The sequence below is a fragment of the Oncorhynchus mykiss genome, chromosome 7, assembly GCF_057628025.1.
Source record: "Oncorhynchus mykiss isolate SJ-2025 chromosome 7, ASM5762802v1, whole genome shotgun sequence".
NCBI lineage: Eukaryota > Metazoa > Chordata > Actinopteri > Salmoniformes > Salmonidae > Oncorhynchus > Oncorhynchus mykiss.
This window is the reverse complement of record NC_143028.1, coordinates 58,641,132-58,667,390: the sequence shown is the minus strand read 5'-3', so window position 1 is coordinate 58,667,390 and position 26,259 is coordinate 58,641,132. Positions and strand designations below refer to the sequence as shown.

General features: G+C 44.5%; 1 protein-coding gene and 1 pseudogene across 2 annotated transcripts; both read left to right on the top strand.

Annotated features, from left to right (window-relative positions):
- Positions 1–2,698: 2,698 nt before the first annotated feature.
- On the top strand, positions 2,699–4,704 carry LOC110528229 (tubulin alpha chain-like; annotated as a pseudogene). Its single transcript, XR_016497358.1, has 3 exons — positions 2,699–2,874; positions 3,221–3,383; positions 3,493–4,704. The product of XR_016497358.1 is annotated as a tubulin alpha chain-like (transcript).
- Positions 4,705–8,069: 3,365 nt separating this feature from the next.
- On the top strand, positions 8,070–12,120 carry LOC110528227 (tubulin alpha-1C chain). The gene is made up of 4 exons (XM_021610100.3): positions 8,070–8,178; positions 9,832–10,054; positions 10,737–10,885; positions 10,995–12,120. The coding sequence occupies exons 1-4, from the start codon at positions 8,176–8,178 to the stop codon at positions 11,967–11,969; spliced, it is 1,350 nt and encodes a 449-aa protein (XP_021465775.1). The 5' UTR covers positions 8,070–8,175; the 3' UTR covers positions 11,970–12,120.
- Positions 12,121–26,259: the final 14,139 nt, after the last annotated feature.

The following is a 26,259-nucleotide window of genomic DNA, read 5'->3' as shown; positions in this document are numbered from 1 at the left end:
TAATCCCTTTGCCCTCAGACCAATATTGTTGAAATGATGTGTGTGTGTGTGTGTGTGTGTGTGTGTGTCAATGGGTATTCCGGACACAGGGAGAGGAAAAGAAGTGACAAACAGCTGGGACAGGGAGAGGAGAAGGAAGACAGCTGAGGGGCCATGTGTTTGCTGGTAACTGAACACAGTGACACATCACCGGTCACTCGATCCACTGCAGAGGAGTGACGTCACTGCTGCAAAACATTGAACAAAGAGGGGCGGATGCTGGCTGCCTGGCAGACTAGGGGGGAAGCGGGGGTTAGAAGGAGGAGGTTGGTGCAGCCAAATCCATACTCTATTGTAATAGATGTAATGAACTCTGGCACTTCTAAATGTTCGGCCCTTAACATTTCTGTCAAGCATCTACACAACTTCTCATCTTTTCCATTTTTATTTTTATTTTGATATAATTTTATTTTGTGACACTTTTTGCATTTTAAATATGCATATGTGAAATTGTCATGAATGGAAAAATAGGTATTTTGTGAGATTCTATACTGGTTTGCATCCTCTCCATCTCAATGAATTGACTGTGTTTGAATGACATCCAATCTAAACTCTCAAAATAAAGAAAGTCGCATACTCCATGTATAAACTCCCAGCAATTGAATGGCTATTTCCGAACGTTTGGGCATCACTGTGCCTTCCTCAGGGTCTGGGTGATGCCGAAACGTTGCTAAATACCCATTCAATTGCTGGGAGTTTATACATGGAGTGTGCAACTTTCTTTATTTTGATAGTTTATAGTTTATTTGACGTTAGTTAGCACCTCCACCAAACTATTATTTTGGGTGCGCGCCAGCTCATGTTTTTTGAATGACATCTAATGACAGAGGCAATATATAGGTCTAATGTAGTGCTAGATAGCCTACTCAGCATTTTAGCACAGGGCTGTGTTGTTGGCACAGAATTTAGTTCAGCACCCAAAGCTCAAGGAGATGTGGGACTAAATACTTAATTGACTTACAAAATAGAGTGCATGTGCCGCATGCAGTCTGTGTGTTTTGAAGGGGTAGATTTGATCATTCAGCACCAGTTTTTTACATGTTATTTATCTCACATAGGCCTACGCCCAGTGTCATGCAGCATAAGGCCCTCTATAAAAGGTGTGTCCATTGCTGCTAGTTAGACCTCAGTAATGGCTTGTGAGACTACAGCACATAATGCTAACCCTGAATGTTTTTCCTCGACACTAAAACAATCATATTCACATAATTAAATAATTGGTCAATACCAATTCACTTTATCTCACTCTCATGGAGTTATATTTGATCTACATTGTGTATTACATAGGCCTGTTTCATTTCGACTTTCAAATTATAGTAATATAGTAATACAACTAAAAACAAGGTAATTATCTGCGAACATGCTTTGTATTTTGTCCGCGATTCTGGAGTGGACTGTGCCTGTGTGTCGCTGCCTGACTCATTCAATGAGAAAGCACCCCCCTCCTCCTCCCGCAATGGCCCGCGCCCTTCTCTGCTGCTTCTGGAAGAGAAGAGTGCACTCACTCACTGTACATCTTTTCGACGCCGCTATCATTTCTTTCCTCATAAAGGAATCAAAATGGTGAGCTGTTAATTTCGTTATAAAAAATAGTTGTATATAATTGTTTTGCACACTTGGGTATACAAATGGTGAGATGTTCCATAATGAGAGAGTGGTTACATTTGCAATGAAATATTCGAAATGTTGATTATGGGCGGCTAGAAAGAATTCATGGGTATTGTAGGTCGTGCATGTTCTAGCATTCTTACAATAAATGCGCGTTTAGTAGTAGAGAGTTTGATATTTTCCTAAGTTTCTGATGTTGTGTTTTGTTGAAAGATGGTTTTTAGGGTTCAAACCCACGTTTTTTATAGGAACATCCTAAATGAATCGAAAGGCATCTGTAACAAACTGCTCTGCCACACAAAGCAAGCCACTCCCTAAGAAAATTTGGTACGGGTGTGAATTCAGTCATACAAAAGCAAAAGCATGTTTTGGCCAAATCCAAACAGTTAATTTAGGCCTATGTGAAGGGATACAGTTGCAATAGAATTATAATAGGCTACTATGTGTAATTTATCAGATAAATAGTATTTTATAGAACAATTCTAAAATGTAAGATAAATTAATTTAAGGGAAATATGTATTATGGTGTAGACTATTATTTTCACTTACTTTAATTATTCATTTTGGACTCAGTGAGGTAAGCTAACATCTGCCACACCATTTTAGCACACTGTAAATATATAGTTTGTCTCTCAGCATGTCTGTGCAGAATGGCACCAAATCTGACTTGGCATTTCAAAAATGTATTTTTTTATGATATCAGCAGTTATGGCCCTAGGTGCTAGGCTATGATATTAAGAGTGACTGTGTAAAACACATTCTGACTTCAATGGCCAGTTTCCTGGACTCAGATTAAGCCTAGCCCTGGATTACTAAAGGTGGTCAATGGAGAATCTCCCTTGAAATACGTTTTTGTCCAGGACTAAAATGAATCTCTTTCCAGGAAATCGGACCAAAATAACATACTCAGACTTCAAAGGTCTCATTATGACTGGTTGTGATTTCCTATAAATTAATTTGGAAATGAATTGGAAAGTCATAATTTTTTTAAATGATTGATATACTTGTTTATTTTTTCAACCAGCATGAGTGTATATCAGTTCAAGTAGGTCAGGCTGGAGTCCAGATGGGCAATACATGCTGGGAACTCTACTGTCTGGAGCACGGGATCCAGATGCCCAGTGACAAGACCATCGGAGGAGAGGACGACTCCTTCAACACCTTCTTCAGTGAGACTGGAGCTGGCAAGCATGTCCCCAGGGCTGTGTTTGTAGATCTGGAGCCACTGTCATTGGTACGATCACTTTGTCTTGAAAAAATGATGATGACACTGTGCTATCTCAGTCTTGACTTCTTCAGCTAACAGGTCTTTCTTTGTTCCAGATGAGGTGCGCACAGAATTGACTCAATATTAGGAATTGAAGAAAAAGTTGAAATCATTAGAAAGATTTTCTATTTTCCTGTAGTCATGTAATTCAAAATCTGTCTATTTTGTTGCTAGCAATATTCATAAAAACAATTAATTGAATTCCTATATATTTGTGGACCTACTGCAGTTTCTTTGCCGACCTATAGGGGGACTCCCGGCTGAATACCCTTGATCTATCTCTTTAGTCTTGGGAAAAGCTAACAGATATCTTTCTCCAGATGAGGTGCGTTCTGGAACTTACCGCCAGCTCTTCCACCCTGAGCAGCTGATCACTGGGAAGGAGGATGCAGCCAACAACTACGCCCGTGGGCATTACACCATCGGCAAAGAGATTATTGACTTGGTACTGGACAGGATCCGCAAACTGGTGAGAATCTCCAATAACCTTTTTAGTGGTCTTATTGTACATCCTGCATACTTATTGTCTTCAATAATTACCTAAAATGTAAAATCTTCTCTCCTCCCTCTCTCTCCAGGCTGACCAGTGCACTGGCCTCCAGGGCTTCCTGGTCTTCCACAGCATCGGAGGTGGCACCGGTTCTGGTTTCACCTCCCTGTTGATGGAGCGCTTGTCTGTTGACTATGGCAAGAAGTCCAAACTTGAGTTCTCCATCTACCCAGCTCCCCAGGTGTCCACAGCCGTTGTTGAGCCCTTACAACGCCATCCTGACCACCCACACCACCCTGGAGCACTCTGATTGTGCTTTCATGGTAGACAATGAGGCCATCTATGACATCTGCCGTAGGAACCTTGATATCGAGCGTCCCTCCTACACTAATCTTAACAGGTTGATCAGTCAGATTGTGTCCTCCATCACTGCATCCCTCCGATTCGATGGTGCCCTCAATGTTGATCTGACAGAGTTCCAGACCAACTTGGTGCCCTACCCCCGTATCCACTTCCCGCTGGCCACCTATGCCCCAGTGATCTCGGCAGAGAAGGCTTACCATGAGCAGCTCTCAGTGTCTGAGATCACAAATGCTTGCTTTGAGCCAGCAAATCAGATGGTGAAATGTGACCCACGTCACGGCAAGTACATGGCCTGCTGTCTGCTGTACCGTGGCGACGTTGTGCCCAAAGATGTAAATGCTGCCATTGCCACCATCAAAACAAAACGCTCCATCCAGTTTGTAGACTGGTGCCCAACTGGTTTCAAGGTTGGTATCAACTACCAGCCACCAACTGTGGTACCTGGTGGAGATCTGGCCAAGGTCCAGAGGGCAGTGTGCATGCTTAGCAACACCACTGCAGTGGCAGAGGCCTGGGCCCGTCTTGACCACAAGTTTGACCTGATGTACGCCAAGCGTGCTTTTGTGCACTGGTACGTAGGTGAGGGTATGGAGGAGGGAGAGTTCTCTGAGGCCAGGGAGGACATGGCTGCCCTGGAGAAAGATTATGAAGAGGTGGGCATCGACTCCATTGAGGGAGAGGGAGAGGAGGAGGGAGAGGAGTATTAAATATTTCTTAATTCCTATGCCAAATTCACACATCACTAGGTGAACCAGAGCTAAGAATGACTTAATTATTTTTTTCTATAATTCTGCCTTGAACAACAAACATCATGAAGTAGCAGGGTGGTAAGGTGTAGCCCACAAGTCTTTTAAAATGTGCTTACTCACAAGGCTGATGTCCTTGCTTCATCTGTGCGTTTGTGGCGAGTGCCCAATAAAATCATCAATGAAGGTTATTCTGTTTCTTTGTTATTAATCCTGTAACAATGTTATGAATCACATCCAGATACAGTGCATTGCGAAAGTATTCGGCCCCCTTGAACTTTGCGACCTTTTGCCACATTTCAGGCTTCAAACATAAAGATATAAAACTGTATTTTTTTGTGAAGAATCAACAACAAGTGGGACACAATCATGAAGTGGAACGACATTTATTGGATATTTCAAACTTTTTTAACAATTCAAAAACTGAAAAATTGGGCGTGCAAAATTATTCAGCCCCCTTAAGTTAATACTTTGTAGCGCCACCTTTTGCTGCGATTACAGCTGTAAGTCGCTTGGGGTATGTCTCTATCAGTTTTGCACATCGAGAGACTGACATTTTTTCCCATTCCTCCTTGCAAAACAGATCGAGCTCAGTGAGGTTGGATGGAGAGCATTTGTGAACAGCAGTTTTCAGTTCTTTCCACAGATTCTCGATTGGATTCAGGTCTGGACTTTGACTTGGCCATTCTAACACCTGGATATGTTTATTTTTGAACCATTCCATTGTAGATTTTGCTTTATGTTTTGGATCATTGTCTTGTTGGAAGACAAATCTCCGTCCCAGTCTCAGGTCTTTTGCAGACTCCATCAGGTTTTCTTCCAGAATGGTCCTGTATTTGGCTCCATCCATCTTCCCATCAATTTTAACCATCTTCCCTGTCCCTGCTGAAGAAAAGCAGGCCCAAACCATGATGCTGCCACCACCATGTTTGACAGTGGGGATGGTGTGTTCAGGGTGATGAGCTGTGTTGCTTTTACACCAAACATAACGTCTTGCATTGTTACCAAAAAGTTCAATTTTGGTTTCATCTGACCAGAGCACCTTCTTCCACATGTTTGGTGTGTCTCCCAGGTGGCTTGTGGCAAACTTTAAATGACACTTTTTATGGATATCTTTAAGAAATGGCTTTCTTCTTGCCACTCTTCCATAAAGGCCAGATTTGTGCAATATACGACTGATTGTTGTCCTATGGACAGAGTCTCCCACCTCAGCTGTAGATCTCTGCAGTTCATCCAGAGTGATCATGGGCCTCTTGGCTGCATCTCTGATCAGTCTTCTCCTTGTATGAGCTGAAAATTTTGAGGGACGGCCAGGTCTTGGTAGATTTGCAGTGGTCTGATACTCCTTCCATTTCAATATTATCGCTTGCACAGTGCTCCTTGGGATGTTTAAAGCTTGGGAAATCTTTTTGTATCCAAATCCTGCTTTAAACTTCTTCACAACAGTATCTCGGACCTGCCTGGTGTGTTCCTTGTTCTTCATGATGCTCTCTGCGCTTTTAACGGACCTCTGAGACTATCACAGTGCAGGTGCATTTATACGGAGACTTGATTACACACAGGTGGATTGTATTTATCATCATTAGTCATTTAGGTCAACATTGGATCATTCAGAGATCCTCACTGAACTTCTGGAGAGAGTTTGCTGCACTGAAAGTAAAGGGGCTGAATAATTTTGCACGCCCAATTTTTCAGTTTTTGATTAGTTTGAAATATCCAATAAATGTCGTTCCACTTCATGATTGTGTCCCACTTGTTGTTGATTCTTCACAAAAAAAATACAGTTTTATATCTTTATGTTTGAAGCCTGAAATGTGGCAAAAGGTCGCAAAGTTCAAGGGGGCCGCATACTTTCGCAATGCACTGTAAGTGAGCACGGAGTAAATTGATATCAGTAAGTTTATATACCCAAGGAAAATACTTATTTTGCTAACGTTACTTTTATCTAGACTATACAGTATGTCTGTCTCTGTAATGTCCAATTATTTATTTTACTTGCAGTATGTGGCAAAGCTCAGTTTTCATACCGATGAGACATTTGAAATGTTATATTTGCCTTAGCAGGAAATTTGACAAATTGTTATCCTTAGCAGTTTGCTAAGCTAGTTGGACTGGTGCAAGGCTTTATAAACAATATATTCATAATCAAAAACTCTGGCTCTCTCCTGTGGTTTGGCATGGTTGTAGTATCTGCTGTTTCATGAGTAGGCCTACACTGTACCAGAAATACTCTACTGACAGATCACTGTCCGTTTTTTGGCATATATTTCAAAAACAGTGATGCTATCCATTTTTCATGCCTTATGTAATCTAGCATCTTTAGGGCAAGGCCTATTCATTCTGTGACCATTTATGGAGATCATGATAGTAGTTCTTGTAAGCAGGTGTAGCACAAAACAACATGTTACATTTTCATTTCTAATATTATTTTTTATTTGATTTTTTATTTAACCTTTTTTTAACTAGGCAAGTCAGTTAATAACAAATTATTATTTACAATGACGGCCTACACCGACCAAACCCGGCCAAAATATCATGCCTTCTGCTTCTGTTCTTCATGAATCACTGTGTAATAGCCCCCTTTAATGACTCAGCAAAGTGGCTGGTGAGCGTATGTGTGTGTGTGTGTGTGTGTGTGTGTATGTGTGGTTGAGCTAAGGGCACATCCATTCATCTTTGGACTGAAAGATTGTCTAAAACCCACTTTAATGTTGCCATCAATGTTGGTATCTAATGTGTCCACTGTAGCTATTGCACTAAATGTTTGAGGTATTATACATATTTGAATATAGAGGAAAAAACCTATAGGCTACAGCCTACTCCAGTTTTCCATGACATACCAGGTTACATTTTCTTATAGCCTACCAAACCAATAGGCTAATATTAGAAGTGCCTAAAACAGCCTAGGCCTATATTCATTCCTTTTCCTCAAAGTCTTGAGTCTTACATAAGCACCTATCCCAAGTGTCTTGTCTCAAAGAAGCTAGGGCAAAGTAAGTGTTTTCTTGAGACCAGTAAAATGACAACAGTGTCCTCCAAATGACAGGCTACAAAGTCACCATAGAAAGATTCTCAGCTGCAGAATTACTAGCCATTAGCAAAAGCAGTTCCACAAAATATCTAAAAAAAATATCTCTAAATATAAAAAAAATTAAATGTAAAGCAAAAACATATAAGATAAATAAATCTAAGGATGGCGTAAAAATATGTTGGCTATTGTGTTAAGATTACTTTGTTATCGTTTTCAGTTATCTTATATCTAACATAGTTTTAGAATATCGCTCTTGACTGTGTGACAGTAGCCTACTTTGTCATGCAATGGGAATTTGCTGATCCTAACTGCCTTGAACTTTGGTTGTAGCCTACATTATAAACCTAACGGATTCCTTCTTTCGTGTCATCGGCATCCACGTACGCCTACGTGTTCAAATGGTCCAATAGAACGATCAAGAACGCCTCTTTTAGCCAGATGGGTGGTACATTTGTGTCCAAAGCCCGCCCGAATGTGGTGGACCGTCATAAGCAGTATAAAAAGCCCCACCCTGTCGCATTGCTTAAACTTCTCACATTAGACTCCTAAAGGTCCCTCTGTGAGAGTTGGTCGTAAATCTACGGTTTCTTATTTTTATCTTTACTGCTCTTTTAAACACCTAATCTTAGACATGGTAAGTTTGAATATGAAAATGACTGGAATTGTGATGTACTTTAAATGTGGTGTCATCATCGCGTAATACAATTTATGTTATGAAATACCAATCAAACATGACACCGTGAAACTTGCCTATATCTTTTAATGTCTTAAGAACCCGTTCTTTTGTATGATTATATTTGTTTTGGGGGGGGATTCAGTGACCATCATCAGACATGATCCGATTTGACACGTATAGACGGCATAAAAATGCCATAATATTATTGTCTTTGTGTTAGCATATCAAAGTGACCTTTAACATATGTCGATTAAGTCTTCGTTAAGTTCTACTGCTGCGCCACAGCTTCAGAGGCCTTCTATTCCTGATGTAGGGCGGCGCTTATTCTTCCTTCTCCTATCGCCTCGCTCGTTGACCATAGCGTTCTTGCTTTGTTACATTGTTGCATTGCGGAAAGTGGCACGCGGTCAACTCAAAAGAGCAGGGCGGGTTCATTGTGTCAATGCGGTCATGGTCACAATCATAACTGTAGGCTAGGCTACAGTGTAAAATCGGAAATCATCTCACAATTAAAATGACTTAATCATGTGATTTACACAATCTCGCATTTTATAGACTAACGCCCGTGAAAGTTCTTGGGGTGGGAAATGTTATGAGCAGTAAGAATTTAATCGAATGACAGGGCGGGCAGGTGTCAAAGTTATAGCAGAATAATCTGTGGAAATCTGACCACGTGTTTGCCCATGTTGTGTAGAGAAAGGAAAGTACGGCCTGATGTAGCCTATTTTATGATTCTAATCCGTTTATAGGCCTATAGTAAACCCCCTATAGTCCAAATACCTGTATTACACATTTTATTTTGGTATTTCGTTTTGTAGAAGGCAGTACCAATTCAAATGCTATATTTGCCTCGATCTGCATCTCCATTGCGGCGATTTTTATTACACTTTATTTTCTGCCCGCGGAAAATAACATCGTTACAATCGTGCCATATCATGGATTTTATACTGCTCCCTATACATCGCTAATCTTTGACATAATGACTAAATTGCATTTGCAACGGAGATTACCACAGACAACAGCAATAATCGCTCCCATTGTCAAGCGCACCGAATGGTGACTTCATGTTAAAAGGATGACAAGCAGAGCAAGGACTTTGCCATAGCCTATAACACTAAAATCATTAGTAAATTCTTCGTCATTGTTTGGTTAGGCCAAATGTATATATTTAAATCCATTATTAGTGTGTGGTTGTAGCCTATGAAATACACTAATGGTATGGAAGTGTCTCCTTAAATTTCTCAGTCTAAAACTTGATTCAATTCAGAAGACCTGTTAACACTCAAGGCTAAACCCTTCAGTGATTCAGGGCTAGTAGGCTATTCTACTCCAACACCTACTGCCTGCAAGTCATGTTCTTGCTCTGACACCAACAGGAGCAGGCCTTTATCCCCCATAGCTGCATGTAATCAGTGAGTCAGGTGACCTGGGTATGCTGGTGTTCAAGCCAAAGCTATGCATAACTTGAAAACACAGATACACATAGGACCACAGTCATAATGGTAAATTCATGAAAAGGTGTTTCTCTTTCTATTAACTGAAATGCTTCTGTAGGGAAAAACTACCAATATCTGAGTACTCAATTTGACATGATTTGACCTTTTCCCACAGCGTGAGTGTATCTCTGTCCACGTGGGCCAGGCTGGTGTCCAGATCGGCAATGCATGCTGGGAGCTGTACTGTCTTGAGCATGGGATCCAGCCCGATGGCAAGATGCCCAGTGACAAGACCATTGGAGGAGGAGATGACTCCTTCAACACCTTCTTCAGTGAGACTGGAGCTGGAAAGCACGTCCCCAGGGCTGTGTTTGTAGATCTGGAGCCCACTGTCATAGGTAAGATTACTTTGTCTTGAAACGGTGACGTTCTGTTACCATTGGGCTATCTCAGTGGTCTTAAACCTTTTCTTGCCTAGTGCCGCCCAGTCAGGCAAATCGCCGTCCCCATCAAATGTTAGCAATTAAAAAATGTTAATGTCTTGTCATCAGGTGAATGACTGGCAAGGAGAATTTTAAAATGAATAGATTTGGGATATTGTTTATATTAATTAACTTCCCCACATTATAATTGGAAGAGGAAGTGTAAACTAAACTCTAACATTGTAGTTACCTTTCCAGCTAATAGACAAATACATTTTTGTGTTTGCAAAGATGTATTCAGTCAAAGAAAGCTTACCAGTGACACTTGCTGCGACTGGTACTTGTGGGTGCTTTGTCAAAGCCTATGGCACACACTTCAGTGAGTGTGTAATTCGCTCCAATGGGTGGAATTGACTCAATATTAGGAATTGAAGAAAAAAGTTGAAATCATTAGAAAGATTTTCTATTTTCCTGTAGTCATGTAATTCAAAATCTGTCTATTTTGTTGCTAGCAATATTCATAAAAACAATTAAATGAATTCCTATATATTTGTGGACCTACTGCAGTTTCTTTGCCGACCTATAGGGGGACTCCCGGCTGAATACCCTTGATCTATCTCTTTAGTCTTGGGAAAAGCTAACAGATATCTTTCTCCAGATGAGGTGCGTTCTGGAACTTACCGCCAGCTCTTCCACCCTGAGCAGCTGATCACTGGGAAGGAGGATGCAGCCAACAACTACGCCCGTGGGCATTACACCATCGGCAAAGAGATTATTGACTTGGTACTGGACAGGATCCGCAAACTGGTGAGAATCTCCAATAACCTTTTTAGTGGTCTTATTGTACATCCTGCATACTTATTGTCTTCAATAATTACCTAAAATGTAAAATCTTCTCTCCTCCCTCTCTCTCCAGGCTGACCAGTGCACTGGCCTCCAGGGCTTCCTGGTCTTCCACAGCTTTGGAGGTGGCACCGGTTCTGGTTTCACCTCCCTGTTGATGGAGCGCTTGTCTGTTGACTACGGCAAGAAGTCCAAACTTGAGTTCTCCATCTACCCAGCTCCCCAGGTGTCCACAGCCGTTGTTGAGCCCTACAACGCCATCCTGACCACCCACACCACCCTGGAGCACTCTGATTGTGCTTTCATGGTAGACAATGAGGCCATCTATGACATCTGCCGTAGGAACCTTGATATCGAGCGTCCCTCCTACACTAATCTTAACAGGTTGATCAGTCAGATTGTGTCCTCCATCACTGCATCCCTCCGATTCGATGGTGCCCTCAATGTTGATCTGACAGAGTTCCAGACCAACTTGGTGCCCTACCCCCGTATCCACTTCCCGCTGGCCACCTATGCCCCAGTGATCTCGGCAGAGAAGGCTTACCATGAGCAGCTGACTGTTTCAGAGATCACAAACGCCTGTTTTGAGCCATGTAATCAGATGGTGAAATGTGACCCACGTCATGGAAAGTACATGGCCTGCTGTCTGCTGTACCGTGGCGACGTTGTGCCCAAAGATGTCAATGCTGCCATTGCCACCATCAAAACAAAACGCTCCATCCAGTTTGTAGACTGGTGCCCAACTGGTTTCAAGGTTGGTATCAACTACCAGCCACCAACTGTGGTACCTGGTGGAGATCTGGCCAAGGTCCAGAGGGCAGTGTGCATGCTTAGCAACACCACTGCAGTGGCAGAGGCCTGGGCCCGTCTTGACCACAAGTTTGACCTGATGTACGCCAAGCGTGCTTTTGTGCACTGGTACGTAGGTGAGGGTATGGAGGAGGGAGAGTTCTCTGAGGCCAGGGAGGACATGGCTGCCCTGGAGAAAGATTATGAAGAGGTGGGAGCAGATAGTGTGGAGGGGGAGGATGAGGGAGAAGAATACTAAACTATTAGGATCAGGAATTTTCAGCCTGTCAACACATTCAACCTTTTTCCTCAACATTCCTTCTAAAACCATTTTTTTTGCTGTCCCTTTGTAACCTTGACTTTTAAATGTTGCTCTCTCCTTTAAGCAATAAAAGTCAATTTTAAATGTTTGGAAATGTGTTTGTGTTTATTGACCTGTGTATATTAAGTAATGTCTCATAATACAAAATACAGCATTTGCTCTGCTGTGTTGGATATCGCAGCTTGCCCTGAATGAGGCTGAACGTTGGTGACTTATGTCATAAATTATGCAAATAGTCAGAGTAGAACTGAGAGTACCAGTGTATAGAAATGTGCGACAACACAATGAGTCTTGATCCCCTTCAATAAAATGACTGTTCTTGATTGAATTGACATTTGAAGCACTGGTTATATTTAGAGGATGTTAGTATATGTCATTGATCATAGTGTGCGCAGGATGACGTTGCCCTTTTTAAAGAAAAGTGCAGCATATTACATTCATGCCAGTGTCATTTATGCCCTTTGTGATGTGAACATGTTTAAAACAACGCTAAAACCGCATGTCCTATCCTCTTTGTAGGCAGCTGAGGTGACAGAATGGGGGAGTAGGCCTGAACTTTGAAAACAAAATTTAGTGGAGCGTAACAGTTGCATTTGTCTACTGTATAAAACCACAGGTGATTTTTGTGAGTGTTTGAATTGCCTTTTGTGGAGTCGTTGATAACCCTCATATCATGCAATGAATAGAGGTATGGGCTGATTTTTAAAAATTATAATCTTACTGGCTTTGTTTGGCTCGGCTGTAATAGCAGTGTGAGATGCCCCACAAAGAGACACAAAAGTAGTTCAATGAATGTACAGGGACTAAAGCCCAAACCACCAAGCTGTTCACAGCTGTCTGAGAAGGTGTACACTACAAGGCCAAGAGGTCATAACTTTGTCATTAGGCATACCAGTTAGAATAACTACTCTGCTCGTCTGCCAAAATAATCACAAGTGACATTTTTGTGATAACTTTCATAAACATATTGACATATTACTATTTTAAAATACAATTTCATTAACCATATTTGCTCAACCTTAAATTCAAACAGCATAGACACAACTTCAAATTAACTGAGTTCAGGCCTGTCTTCTCCCCAAGCAGAGCATGGAATTGGACAGCTGTAGCAGGGACCAGGGTCGTTGGTATTGTGTCAACTCTAAGGAGAGAATATTTTTTGCTCAGAGGGTCTGAAGTCCCTGTGGTGGTTGGAAATTATTTAACTTCGGACTCTCTTGTGATTAGCCATTGAAAGTCTGAGACCACATTTTAATATTCCAGACAGCAGTTGTGATCATGTACAAATATGGAGTCATCTGTGTATAAAATAACAATGGGGTCTCCCTACAAGCATGGAATTTTCTTACCAATGGCTTACGATGCTGTTGTAACGCATGAATACTTAATGAATGATTTCAGATTTTTTTGTTCTAACTTTCAGACTTTCATGAACTTTAAGCTTTACTGTTGAGGTTAGATATGCAGGGGGAGAATGTCAACCTACTGAGCGCATGTTGCCTCTAATGCCACCATGTGTTTCCTGCCACATTTCACGCTGTCATTACCTACCTGGTCTGACCTGTGTAGCCAGTGCTGCAGCTTTAGGTGAGTTGCTAGACACACGTCTTTGAAATGGCCGCTGCTTTGTACACGTCTGCTGGGAGGAGGTACTAATACAGGAAATATGAGGTCTGTACATTAGATGGTGACTGTGTCCTAGATTTTGCATCAGATAAGATAGCTTTGGTGTGTGTCTGTACAAGTGTGTGCTTGTGTGTGCGTGCTTGTGTGTGAAGGGAGGCGATGCAGATAGAGACTCAGGACACAGGAAACCTCATCAGTGGTCATATGTGAATATTGGTCATTACATGACATTAATTGCTGCAGTGTGTAGTCTTCCATTAAGGAAAGACAGAGGCATGGAGAGAGGAAGCAAAACAGCAATCTCATTTATTATAAGGCAGGTTGATTCGATTGTGGTGCAAAGCCCAACAACAGGAAATTAATTACAGAGAAAGTCAGACATGGCAAGGACTATGTTTGGTTCAGATTTGGACCAATCATAGACATCCATGTTTCACGTTTGGACAGCACAGTACGGTTAGGGCTGGGTGAAATGTCCAAAATATCATATCACAGTATTTTTAAAACATTTTTACAGTATGAAGGTATTTGACGGTATTTTATGTTTTTGAATAAAAAAAGTTCAAAATGTGCTTTATGAGTAGTGCGTGATTTTACAGTGGCAACACATACTGTACATTCTAAGTGATTTCAATGGGTCTTTCTCTATTCTAATTGTTTTATGCTGTTCAATTCAACTTCAACCAACATTGTTGCATGTCAAATCAAACGTATTGGTCACACACACATATTAGCAAATGTTATTGCGGGTGTAGCGAAATGCTTGTGTTCCTAGCTCCAACAGTGCAGTAGTATCTAACAATTCACAACAATACAAAAATCTAAAAGTAAAATAATGAAATTAAGAAATATATAAATATTAGGACGAGCAATGTCGGAGTGGTATTGACAAAAATGCACAAGTGCACCTTCTGCTGTTTCCTGAAGTCCACGATCAGCTCCTTTGTTTTGTTGACATTGAGGGAGAGGTTATTTGCCTGGCACCACACAAAGAGGGCCCTCACCTCCTCCCTGTAGGCTTTCTCATCATTGTTGGTAATCAGGCCTACTGTTGTGCCGTCTGCAAACCTGATGATTGAGTTGGAGGTGTGCATGGCCACACAGTCATGGTGAACAGGGAGTACAGGAGGGGGCTAAACACACACACTTGTGGGGCCCCTGTGTTGAGTATCAGCGAAGTGGAGGTGTTGTTTCCTACCCTCACCACCTGGGGGCGGCCCGTCAGGAAGTCCAGGACCAAGTTGCGCAGGGCAGGGTTCAGACCCAGGGCCCCAAGCTTAATGATGAGCTTGGAGGGTACTATGGTGTTGAAGGCTGAGCTGTAGTCAATGAACAGCATTCTGACATAGGTATTCTTCTTGTCCAGATGGGATAGGACAGTGTGCAGTGTGATGGCAATTGCATCGTCTGTGGATCTATTGGGGTGGAAAGCAAATTGAAGTGGGTCTAGGGTGTCAGGAAAGGTGAAGGTGATATGATTCTTAATAACTAAACTTTCAAAGCACTTCATGATGACAGAGTGAGTGCTACGGGGCGATAGTCATTTAGCTCAGTTATCCTTTGCTTTCTTGGGTACAGGAACAATGGTGTACATCTTGAAGCAAGTGGGGACAGCAGACTGGGATGGGGAGAGATTGAATATGTTCGTAAACACTCCAGCCAGCTTGTCTACGCATGCTCTGAGGACGCGGCTAGGGATGCCGTCTTGCGAGGGTTAACACGCTAAAATGTCTTACGAAGGTGTTTAGCTTGTCTGTGAGCAAGATGTCGGTGTCAAAGGGAAAACGTGGCTCGTTTTCCCTTTGTAATCCGTGATTGTCTGTAGACCCTGCCACATACGTCTCGTGTCTGAGCCGTTGAATTGCGACTCCACTGTCTCTGTACTGACGTTTTGCATATGCTGCATTGACCATGCAGACTGAAGGCAAGTGTCTTGTGGTCAAGCAACAACAAATGCGCTCCTTCAGTGACAGGGGGCAGGGCTAGGTCTGTGTGGAAAGCGGCATGGAGAGAGAGAGAGAGAGAGAGCGGAGAGAGATGACTCAAGTAGCTGTCTAAACTATAAATATTGACATTATACATGGCATATCACATTTAACATTCAAATACTGTTATAGAAGTTAAAGAAAAAACCCAAACCTGTCCGTGCATCAATAGCGGTGTATAGTAAAATATGGTATACCACCCAGCCCTAAGTACGGTAGAGTGCAGCAGAGTACAGTACATTACATAATCCTGTACACAGTACCTTAAAGAAAAGTAGAGTATAGTACAGTACGATACAGTACAGGGGACTGCAATACAGTAGAGCACAGTAGAATACAGCAAAATAAATAAAAGTAAAGTATAGTGTGATGAATTGTACCCTACTTTACTCTAATATATTTTACTCTACTGAACTATACTAAACTGCACAACATTGTACTGTACTCTACTGTACTAAACTATTCTGAATAAAATTCTACTATCCTACACCGTATCATGCCATACCATACCGTACTGTACTTTACTGTACTGTGCTCTACTGTGCTGTTCAAACTTGTGAAACATCGCGTAGACATCTATGATCATTTCAGATTTGTCTATGGTCTGCACCGACCAAATGTTGACTTTCAAATAATACCCAGCATGCTTTGCAAGTGTCTAAGGGACTGCATCTCAGTGCAAGAGGCGTCACTACAGTACCTGGTTCGAATCCAGGCTGTATCACATCCGGCCGTGATTGGGAGTCCCCAAGGGCGGCACACAATTGCCCCAGCGTCGTCTGGGTTTGGCTGGAGTATGTTGTCATTGTAAATAAGAATTAGTTCTTAACTATATTTGCCTATTAAAAAATAATAATAATAATTTTACATTTACATTTTGGTCACTCAGCAGACGCTCTTATCCGGAGCGACTTACAGTCAGTGCATTCAACTAAGATAGATAAAACAGCATATCACAGTCATAGCAAGAAAAGAAAATCTGTAACCATTACTGAGAATGTTATTGTAGTTGAAATGGTCTGTTGGTTTATTCTGTCGGTTAGACTTCATTAACATCATTGCTGCCAGTTTCAAAGCGTTTGAAAAAGCTAACAGTAAATGCATGTGACAGAAGTTGTCAATATTGTTCCAATCTTCAGTTGGCTTCTCGCCTATATTAAGAGGCTTGAAAGTTATTAATTTGATATAATGCTTATTTCATTGAGAATGTACACTCTCCTTGTTCGGGCGACGTCACCGGTCTTCTAGCCACCGTCGATCCAGCTTTAATTTTCCATTTGTTTTGTCTTGTTTTCCCGCACACCTGGTTTGCATCCTCTCATTACTCGTCTTGCATATAACCCTCTGTTTCCCCCCATGTCTGTGTGTGGAATTGTTATATGTAAATGTATGTGTACTCCAGGCTGGTTTGCATTCCCTCATTACTCGTCTTGCATATAACCCTCTGTTTCCCCCCATGTCTGTGTGTGGAATTGTTATATGTAAATGTATGTGTACTCCAGGCTGATTTGCGCCGGGTTATTATAATCCGTGTGTCTTCAGTTTTCTGAGTAACGTGTTTTGTTCGCCTCATTAAAGGGCTCCGTTTGCTACCCATTTCTGCTCTCCTGCGCCTGACTTCCCTGCAGCCAGTTACACACTCCTTTACAGAATTCCACACCTGAATTATGGAGTCAGCAGGAGCAGGTACCCCTGGTAGCAGAGTCGAGGAGCACTTCCAGGAGCACGCAGCGATGCTTCACCATCTCGGCGCCGCCATGTATCGCGTCGTTCAAACGATGGACCGCTGGGAGAGACAGAGAGTCCCTCCAGCTCCCCCACCAGCACAACAGGGGTTTCCACTACTCACTCCCTCTGCACCCGGTTCCAAGTGGAGGTTCCTTCACGTGCACCATCTGTGGCTGCAGAGGTCACACTGCTGGTCGGTGTCGGGGTGGTTCCTCTGGGCGTCGAGGCAGCAGGCAGGGCACTCTGGCGTCACCCCAGGTGAGCCGGCACCATTCTCACCCAGAGCACTCTGTTTGCACACCTGTTTTTGCATGTTACTTTTCCTGAGTTTTCCCCGCATTCCCAGCATAAGGCACTCGTCAATTCAGGCATCGGCTGAGAATTTCATAGACAGATCATTCGCCCATAGTTTAGGGATCCCAATTGTTCCAGTGGCTATGCCCTTCCCAGTTCACGCCTTAGACAGTCGGCCAATAGAGTCAGGGTTAATTAGGGAGGCCACCACTCTCCTGGGCATGGTGACGCAGGGGGGTCACAAGGAGAGAATCAGTCTCTTCCACATTAACTCTCCTGCGTTTCCCATGGTGCTAGGCCTACCCTGGTTAGCTTGTCATGACCCCACTTTCATGGCAACAGAGGGCTCTCATGGGGTGGTCGCGAGAGTGCTCGGGGAGGTGTTTAGGGGTTTCCGTTGATGCTACTACGGTGGTCTCCACCGTGTGCATTTCCCTCAAATATTCAGATTTGGCTCTCGCCTTCTCCAAGAGGAAGGTGACTCAATTACCACCCAATCGTCGGGGGGATTGTGCGATAAACCTCCAGATAGACGCCGCACTTCCTAGGAGTCACGTGTATCCCCTGTCACAGGTGGAGACGGCGGCTCTGGAGACATATGTCTCTGAATCTCTGCGTCAGGAGGTACATTCGTTCCTCCACTTCACCCGCCTCCTCGAGTTTATTTTATGTGAAGAAGAAGGAGGGAGGTCTGTGCCCGTGTATTGACGTATCCAGGAGGGAGACGAGTGGAAGACAGCGTTCAGTACCACCTCATGGCATTATGAGTACCTCGTCATGCCGTACGGGTTGATGAATGCTCCATCAGTCTTCCAAGCCTTTGTGGACAAGATTTTTTGGGACCTGCACGGGCAAGGTTTAGTGGTGTATATCGATGACATTCTGATATACTCCTCTGCACGCTCCGAGTATGTGTCCTTGGCGCGCAAGGTGTTTGGTTGACTGTTGGAGCATGACCTGTATGTCAAGGTTGAGAAATGCCTGTTCTTCCAGCAGTCCGTCTCCTTCCTAGGATACCGCATTTCCACCTCAGGGGTGGAGATGGAGAGTGACCGCAATTCAGCTGTGCGTAATTGGCCCACTCCCACCATGGTAAAGGAGGTACAGCGGTTTCTAGGGTTTACCAATTACTACCGGAGGTTTATCCAGGGTTTTGGTCAGGTAGCGGCTCCCATTACCTCACTGCTAAAGAGAGGTCCGGTTCGGTTGCAGTGGTCACCTGAGGCGGATAGGGCTTTTGGTCACCTAAGGGCTCTGTTTACCTCGGCGCCCGTGCTAGCCAATCCGGATCCCTCTTTGGGGTTCACGGTGGAGGTGGAGGTGGGATAGGAGCTGTGCTCTATCAGCGCTCGGGCACGCCACCGAAGCTCCGCCCCTGTGCCTTCTTCTCGAAGAAGCTCAGCCCGGCGGAGCAAAACTATGATGTGGGGGGATCAGGAGCTGTTGGCTGTCGTCAAGGCGTTGAAAACTTGGAGACATTGGCTTGAGGGGGCTAAACACCCTTTTCTCATCTGGACTGAACACCGCAACCTGGAGCACATCCAGGCAGCGAGGAGACTGAACCCTCGCCAGGCAAGGTAGGCCATGTTTTTCACCCGTTTTGTTTTCACCCTTTCTTACAGACCAGGATCCCAGAATGTGAAGGCAGATGCACTGTCCCAGCTGTATGACACAGAGGAGCGGCCCATGGATCCTACCTCCATACTCCCGGCCTCCTGCCTGGTGGCGCCGGTAGGATGGGAGGTGGACGCGGACATTGAGCAGGCGTTACGTGCAGAGCCTGCTCCCTTCCAGTATCCCGCTGGGCGTCTGTACATTCCGTCTGCAGTCCGAGACCGGCTGATCTATTGGGCTCACATGTCACCCTCCTCTGGTCATCCAGGGATCGGTCGGACAATGCGCTGTTTGAGTGGGAAGTTCTGGTGGTCCACCTTGGCTAAGGACGTGAAGGTTTATGTTTCCTCCTGCTCGGTGTGCGTTCAGTGTAAGGCTCCTAGGTCCAGAGGTAAGCTACACCCCTTACCCGTTCCACAACGGCCTTGGTCGCACCTGTCGATTGATTTTCTTACCGATCTCCCCCTTACAGGGTAACACCATGATACTGGTCATTGTGGACCGTTTCTCTAAGTCCTGCCGTCTCCTCCCTCTGCCCGGTCTCCCTACGGCCCTAAAGACTGCAGAGGCCTTGTTTACGCACGTCTTCTGGCACTACGGGGTGCTGATCTGATCGAGGTCCCCAGTTCACTTCGAGGGTCTGGGGGTCTCGATCAGCCTTACCTCGAGAGTAATGGGCAGGTGGAGAGAGTGAACCAGGATGTGGGCAGGTTTCTGCGGTCTTATTGACAGGACTGGCCGGGGGAGTGGGCGGCGTTCGTGCCCTAGGCCGAGATGGCTCAGAACTCGTTCCGCCACTCCTCCACTAACCTCTCCCCCTTCCAGTGCGTACTGGGGTACCAGCCTGTTCTGGCGCCTTGGCATCAGAGTCAGACCGAGGCTCCTGTGGTGGACGACTAGTTCAGGCGCGCGGAGGAGACATGGGACGCCGTCCATGTTTACCTCCTGCGGTCCGTGCTGCGCCAGAAAACCAGCGGCGTGTTTTGTTCACCTCAATAAAGGGCTCCGTTTGCTACCCATTTCGGCTCTATTGCGCCTGACTTCCCTGCAGCCAGTTATGCGCTCCATTACAGTCCTACAGTTGACAGTGCATGTCAGAGCAAATACCAAGCCATGAGGTCAAAGGATTTGTCCGTAGAACTTCAAGATAAGACTGTGTCGAAGAACAGATTCGGGGAAGGGTAGAAAAAAACGTCTGCAGCATTGAAGGTCCCCAAGAACACAGTAGCCTCTATCATTCTTAAATGGAAGAAGTTTGGAACCACTCCTAGAGTTGGCAGGCCAGCGAAACTGAGCAATCTGGGGAGAAGGGCCTTGGTCAGGGAGGTGACCAAGAAACCGATGGTCACTCTGACAGAGCTCCAGAGTTCCTCTGTGGAGATGGGAGACTCTTCCAGAAGGACACCATTTCTGCAGCACTCCAACTATCAGGCCTTTATGGTAGAGTGGCCAGACGGAAGTTGGAGTTTGCCAAAAGGCAGCAAAATTATTTGTATACTATGACAAACAAGATTCTCTGGTCTGATGAAAACAAGATTGAACTCTTTGACCTGAATGCCAAGAGTCACATCTGGAGGAAACCTGGCACCTTCACCTGATTTCAACTTCTGTAAAATACTTATTGTCACGTCCTGACCATAGAGAGCCCTTATTTTCTATGGTAGAGTAGGTCAGGGTGTGACTGGGAGGTTTTCTAGTTATTATTTTCTATGTGGTGTTCTAGTTTAGATTTTCTATGTTGGTGTTTGGTATGATTCCCAATTAGAGGCAGCTGGCTATCTTCATCTCTAATTGGGGATCATATTTAAGTGTGTTCCACCTGTGTTTTATGGGATATTGTTTTGAGTTAGTGTATGTTACACCTCTTAGTTAAGGTTAGTTGTTTGTTTTGTTCTTTCTTTGTTGTTTTGTGGATTTCTAATAAATAATATGTGGAAACCATATCGCGCTGCAGCTTGGTCCGATAATTTTTCCAGCGAACATGACAGAATATCCCATCAAACTAGGACCAAGCAGCGTGCCCAAAGAGTGAAGAATTTCTAGACATGGGAAGAAGTGATGGGGAGATGCGAAACCCTTCCATGGCGACAGACATAAAGGAGATTATGGAGGACAGCGACGACGACAGGGTTCGCGGCTACATAAAGCCCAAGGATAACCCCAAGTTTTTTTGGGGGTGGGGAGCACATGGAGCTGGCGGCTGAGCAGAGGGAAGAGCCAGTGACTGTCAGGGAGGCAATGGCGAATTTGGGAGAGAGTGAGATGTTGTGTAAGTGTGTTCTGCTCAACATGTGACCAGAGGATCCGGTTAGCAGTCTGGTGCAACCTGTGCCGGTTCCATGCTTCTGGCCTCAAGTGCACCTCTCAGTCCGGTACGTCTTGTGTCTCCTCGCACTCTCCCTGAAGTGCGTGTCCCCAGTCCGGTACGTCCTGTGCCTGCTCCTCGCACTCTCCCTGAAGTGCGTGTCCCCAGTCCGGTACGTCCTGTGCCTGCTCCTCGCTCTCTCCCTGAAGTGCGTGTCCCCAGTCAGGTACGTCCTGTGCCTGCTCCTTGCACTCTCCCTGAAGTGCGTGTCCCCAGTCAGGTACGTCCTGTGCCTGCTTCTCGCACTCTCCCTGAAGTGCGTGTCCCCAGTCCGGTACGTCCTGTGCCTGATCCTCGCTCTCTCCCTGAAGTGCGTGTCCCCAGTCCGGTACGTCCTGTGCCTGCTCCTCGCTCTCTCCCTGAAGTGCGTGTCCCCAGTCAGGTACGTCCTGTGCCTGCTCCTTGCACTCTCCCTGAGGTGCGTGTCACCAGTCCGGTGCCACCTGTGCCGGCCACACGCATCAGGCCTCCAGTGCGCCTCCCCAGTCCAGAGCTTCCGGCGACGGTCCCCAGTCCAGAGCATCCTGCGACGGTCCCCAGTCCAGAGCTTCCGGTGACAGTCCCCATTCCAGAGCTTCCGGCGATGGTCCCCAGTCCAGAGCTTTGAGCGACGGTTCACAGTCCAGAGCTTGCGGCGACGAGCAATAGTCCAGAGCTTCCGGCGACGGTTCACAGTCCAGAGCTTCCGGCGACGGTTCACAGTCCAGAGCTTCCGGCAACGTTTCACAGTCCGGAACCTCCAACGACGGTCCACAGTCCAAAACCTCCTGAGACGGTCCACAGTCCGGAACCTCCTGAGACGGTCCACAGTCCGGAACCTCCTGAGACGGTCCACAGTCCGGAACCTCCTGAGACGATCCACAGTCCGGAACCTCCTGAAACGTTCCACAGTCCGGAATCTCCTGAGACGGTTAACGGTCCGGAACCTCCTGCGACGGTCAACGGTCCGGAACCTCCAGCTCCATGGCCGGAGCCTTCCCCTGCGCTGATGCCCAGTCTAAGTACGGCGTTCAGTCCAGCTTCAAGGCCAGAGTCTTCTTCTGCGTTGGTGCCCAGTCCAGGCACAGCGTCCAGTCCTGCTCCATGGGGGGAGCTTTCCCCTGCGCAGATGCCCAGTCCAGGCACGGCGTCCGGTACAGCTCCATGGCCGGAGCCTTCTCCTGCGCTGGTGCTCAGTCCAGATACGGCGTTCGGTCTTGCTCCATGGCAGGAGCCTTCCTCTGCACTAATGTCCAATCCAGATCTGGTGTCAAGTCCCATTCCATGGCACTAGCCTTCCTTGATACTGAGGTCCAGTCCAGTGTTCAGTGTTCAGCCCGGGTCCATGGCTGGATCCACGGGATGAGCGGGTTCTTCGGCCCGCACCAGAGCCGCCACCAAAGATGGTGGATCCGTGAGCTGAGCGGGTTCCTCGTCCCGCACCAGAGCCGCGCTCGATGTTGGCGGATCTGCGGGATAAGCGGGTTATTATTTTCTATGTGGGGTTCTAGTTTAGATTTTCTATGTTGGTGTTTGGTATGATTCCCAATTAGAGGCAGCTGGCCATCGTTGCCTCTAATTGGGGATCATATTTAAGTAGCATTTTTTCCACCTGTGTTTTATGGGATATTGTTTTGAGTTAGTGTATGTTACACCTCTTAGTTAAGGTTCGTTGTTTGTTTTGTTGTTTCTTTTTTTTTTTTTTTTTTGGAAGGAGCGCATTCTCTCAACCAGCTTCATGGAATGCATTTCAATTAACAGGTGTGCCTTGTTAAAAGTTAATTTGTGGAATTTCTTTCCTTCTTAATGCGTTTGAGACAATCAGTTGTGTTGTGACAAGGTAGGGGTGGTATACAGAAGATAGCCCTATTTGGTAAAATACCAAGAGAAACGACAGTCCATCATTACTTTAAGACATGAAGGTCAGTCAATGCGGAACATTTCAAGAACTTTGAATGTTTCTTCAAGTGAAGTTGCAAAAACCATCAAGCACTATGATGAAACTGGCTCTCATGAGGACCGCCACATAAAAGGAAGATCCAGAGTTACCTCTGCTGTAGAGAATAAGTTCATTAGAGTTACCAGTCTCAGAAATTGCTGCCCAAATAAATGCTTTGCGGAGTTCACGTAACAGACACATCTGAACATCAACTGTTCAGATGAGACTGTGTGAATCAGGCCTTCATGGTTGAATTGCTGCAAATAAACCATTACTAAAGGACACCAATAAGAAGAGACTTGCTTGGGCCAAGAAACACGAGCAATGGACATTAGACAGTGGAAATCTGTCCTTTGGTCTGAGTAGTCCAAATTTGAGATTTTTGGTTCCCACCACCGTGTCTTTGTGAGATGCAGAGTAGGTGAACGGATGATCTCCGCATGTGTGGTTCCCACCGTGAAGCATGGAGGAGGAGGTGTGATGGTGTGGGGTTGCATTGCTGGTGACACTGTCTGTGATTTATTTAGAATTCAAGGCAAGCTTAACCAGCATGGCTACCATAGCATTCTGCAGCGATACTCCATCCCATCTGATTTGCGCTTAGTGGGACTATAATTTGTTTTTCAACAGAACAATGACCTAATACACCTCCAGGCTGTGTAAGGGCTATTTGACCAAGAAGGAGAGTGATGGAGTGCTGGCCTCCACAATCACATCAACCCTATTGAGATGGTTTGGGATGAGTTGGACTGCAGAATGAAGGAAAAGCAGCCAACAAATGCTCAGCATATGTGGGAACTCCTTCAAGACTGTTGGAAAAGCATTCCAGGTGAAGCTGCTTGAGAGAATGCCAAGAGTGTGCAAAGCTGTCGTCAAGACAAAGAGTGGCTTCTTTGAAGAATCTCAAAGATAAAATATATTTTGATTTGTTTAATCACTTTTTGGTTACTACATGATTCCATATGTGTTATTTCGTGGTTTTGATCTCTTCACTACTATTCTACAATGTAGAAAATATGAACGATAAAAACAAACTGGAATGAGTAGGTGTGTTCAAACTTTTGACTGGTACTATATATATATATATATATATATATATATATATATATATATATATATATATATATATATATATATATATATATATATGTGTGTAGAGAAGCTTAGGCCTAACTCCAGAGAGAGCGATAGAGATACGCTGACGCTGACATGCATTTATTTATGTCAGATGGCTACTGCGTCTGCTATACAGATATAGACATACAGTAGGAGGCTAATTTGTTCATTTTCGATTATATTGTTAGATTATACAGTCCCTGGTTCGAATCCAGGCTGAATCACATCTGGCTGTGATTGGGAGTCCCATAGGGCGGCGCACAATTGGCCCAGCGTTGTCCGGGTTTGGCCTTCTGGGTGGCTGTCATTGTAAATAGGAATTTGTTCTTAACTGACTTGCCTAGTTAAATTAAGGTTAAATAAAATACAAAATAAAAAATACAAAATTAGGAGTAACTCAGTAACTGGTAGGCCTGAAACAGACGTCTTCTCCTCAAGTTCAACTGTCAGAGTCAGTTGGAGCACCGGGGCGCACTGCCTTCATATCATAGGCCTGCTATAGCTAAAGCTTAATTATAGCCACCTCATACCAAACCTTCACAAATGTTTCTAAACTTTATTAGGGTAGTATCAAAAGTAAGTCAAGCCATTGTTTATAGGGAAAATACAAGCAGAAAAGTGAATGTAAACCAGGTAAGAAACGCACTACCCTCCCCTGTGACATTATAAAAAAACACAACTCTTCACAAAGCAACAAAAAATGTTTGGACTACCCCTCCCCCAGTACATTTCGATCTGTCCCTTAATCAATCCAGAGTCTATCCATGTACTGTAGGTTAAGCATGATGTATTTTATTATTTTTGTTTCAATAAAAATATGATTTACCCAAAGTACCCACAAAACAAATGAAAATATGAAATGTTGATGTTGTCATTGTGTCTGGGCTCAGAGGACATGACTGGATCCACACAAAACAAAGTGTTCCTCTGAAATCTGTTCAGCTGCTGAGGAGATCTCGCCAAACCTAATTTCCAAAATAGGATTCAAACACAGATCACTCGATACCAGCACACTAGCCATGCGGGATAGAATTGCACCGTAGTTGCTCTGCCCTCGCCTCCCAGAATATCAATATAATATTCCATTACAGTGGAAATAAAGGGAAGAGACAGAGCGAGGGAATACATTCAGCTCTGCAGTGATAACCAAATGAGCTTTGTCATATAAGAAACTGAATAATGAAGACATTTTTTGCTTTGGGATTTATTTGGACAAACTACTTTGTTGAACAACTTTAAAATGTCTTACATAATCACATTGATGATATCACTTATGTATTTCTACCATTACAGTAACAGTAAATTAAGAACATTAACAGTGAAAGAGAAGAGGATGGTGATAAGGAGTGGGACAGAGCAACAGGAGGAGATGTACTGATAAATCAAGAGAGGAAAAGTGGAGAAAATAATTGCAGGGAGCGGACACAGCATCCTACAGAGGATACACCGTCTCAGCTGTCAAGGTGAGGAGAGGGAGGAGGGCTTGGCGATGGAGACATCTTTAGAGATAGAGGCATTAACGTGGGAGACAGTTTGGCCTCCTGCCATGTGCTACGGATAAAAGGGAGGTGCAGATGGAAA

Coding starts and splice junctions, on each gene's coding strand:
- LOC110528227 (XM_021610100.3), top strand. Junction 10,055..10,736: donor TCTGGAGCCCACTGTCATAG/GTAAGATTACTT, acceptor ATCTTTCTCCAG/ATGAGGTGCGTTCTGGAACT. Junction 10,886..10,994: donor TGGACAGGATCCGCAAACTG/GTGAGAATCTCC, acceptor CTCTCTCTCCAG/GCTGACCAGTGCACTGGCCT.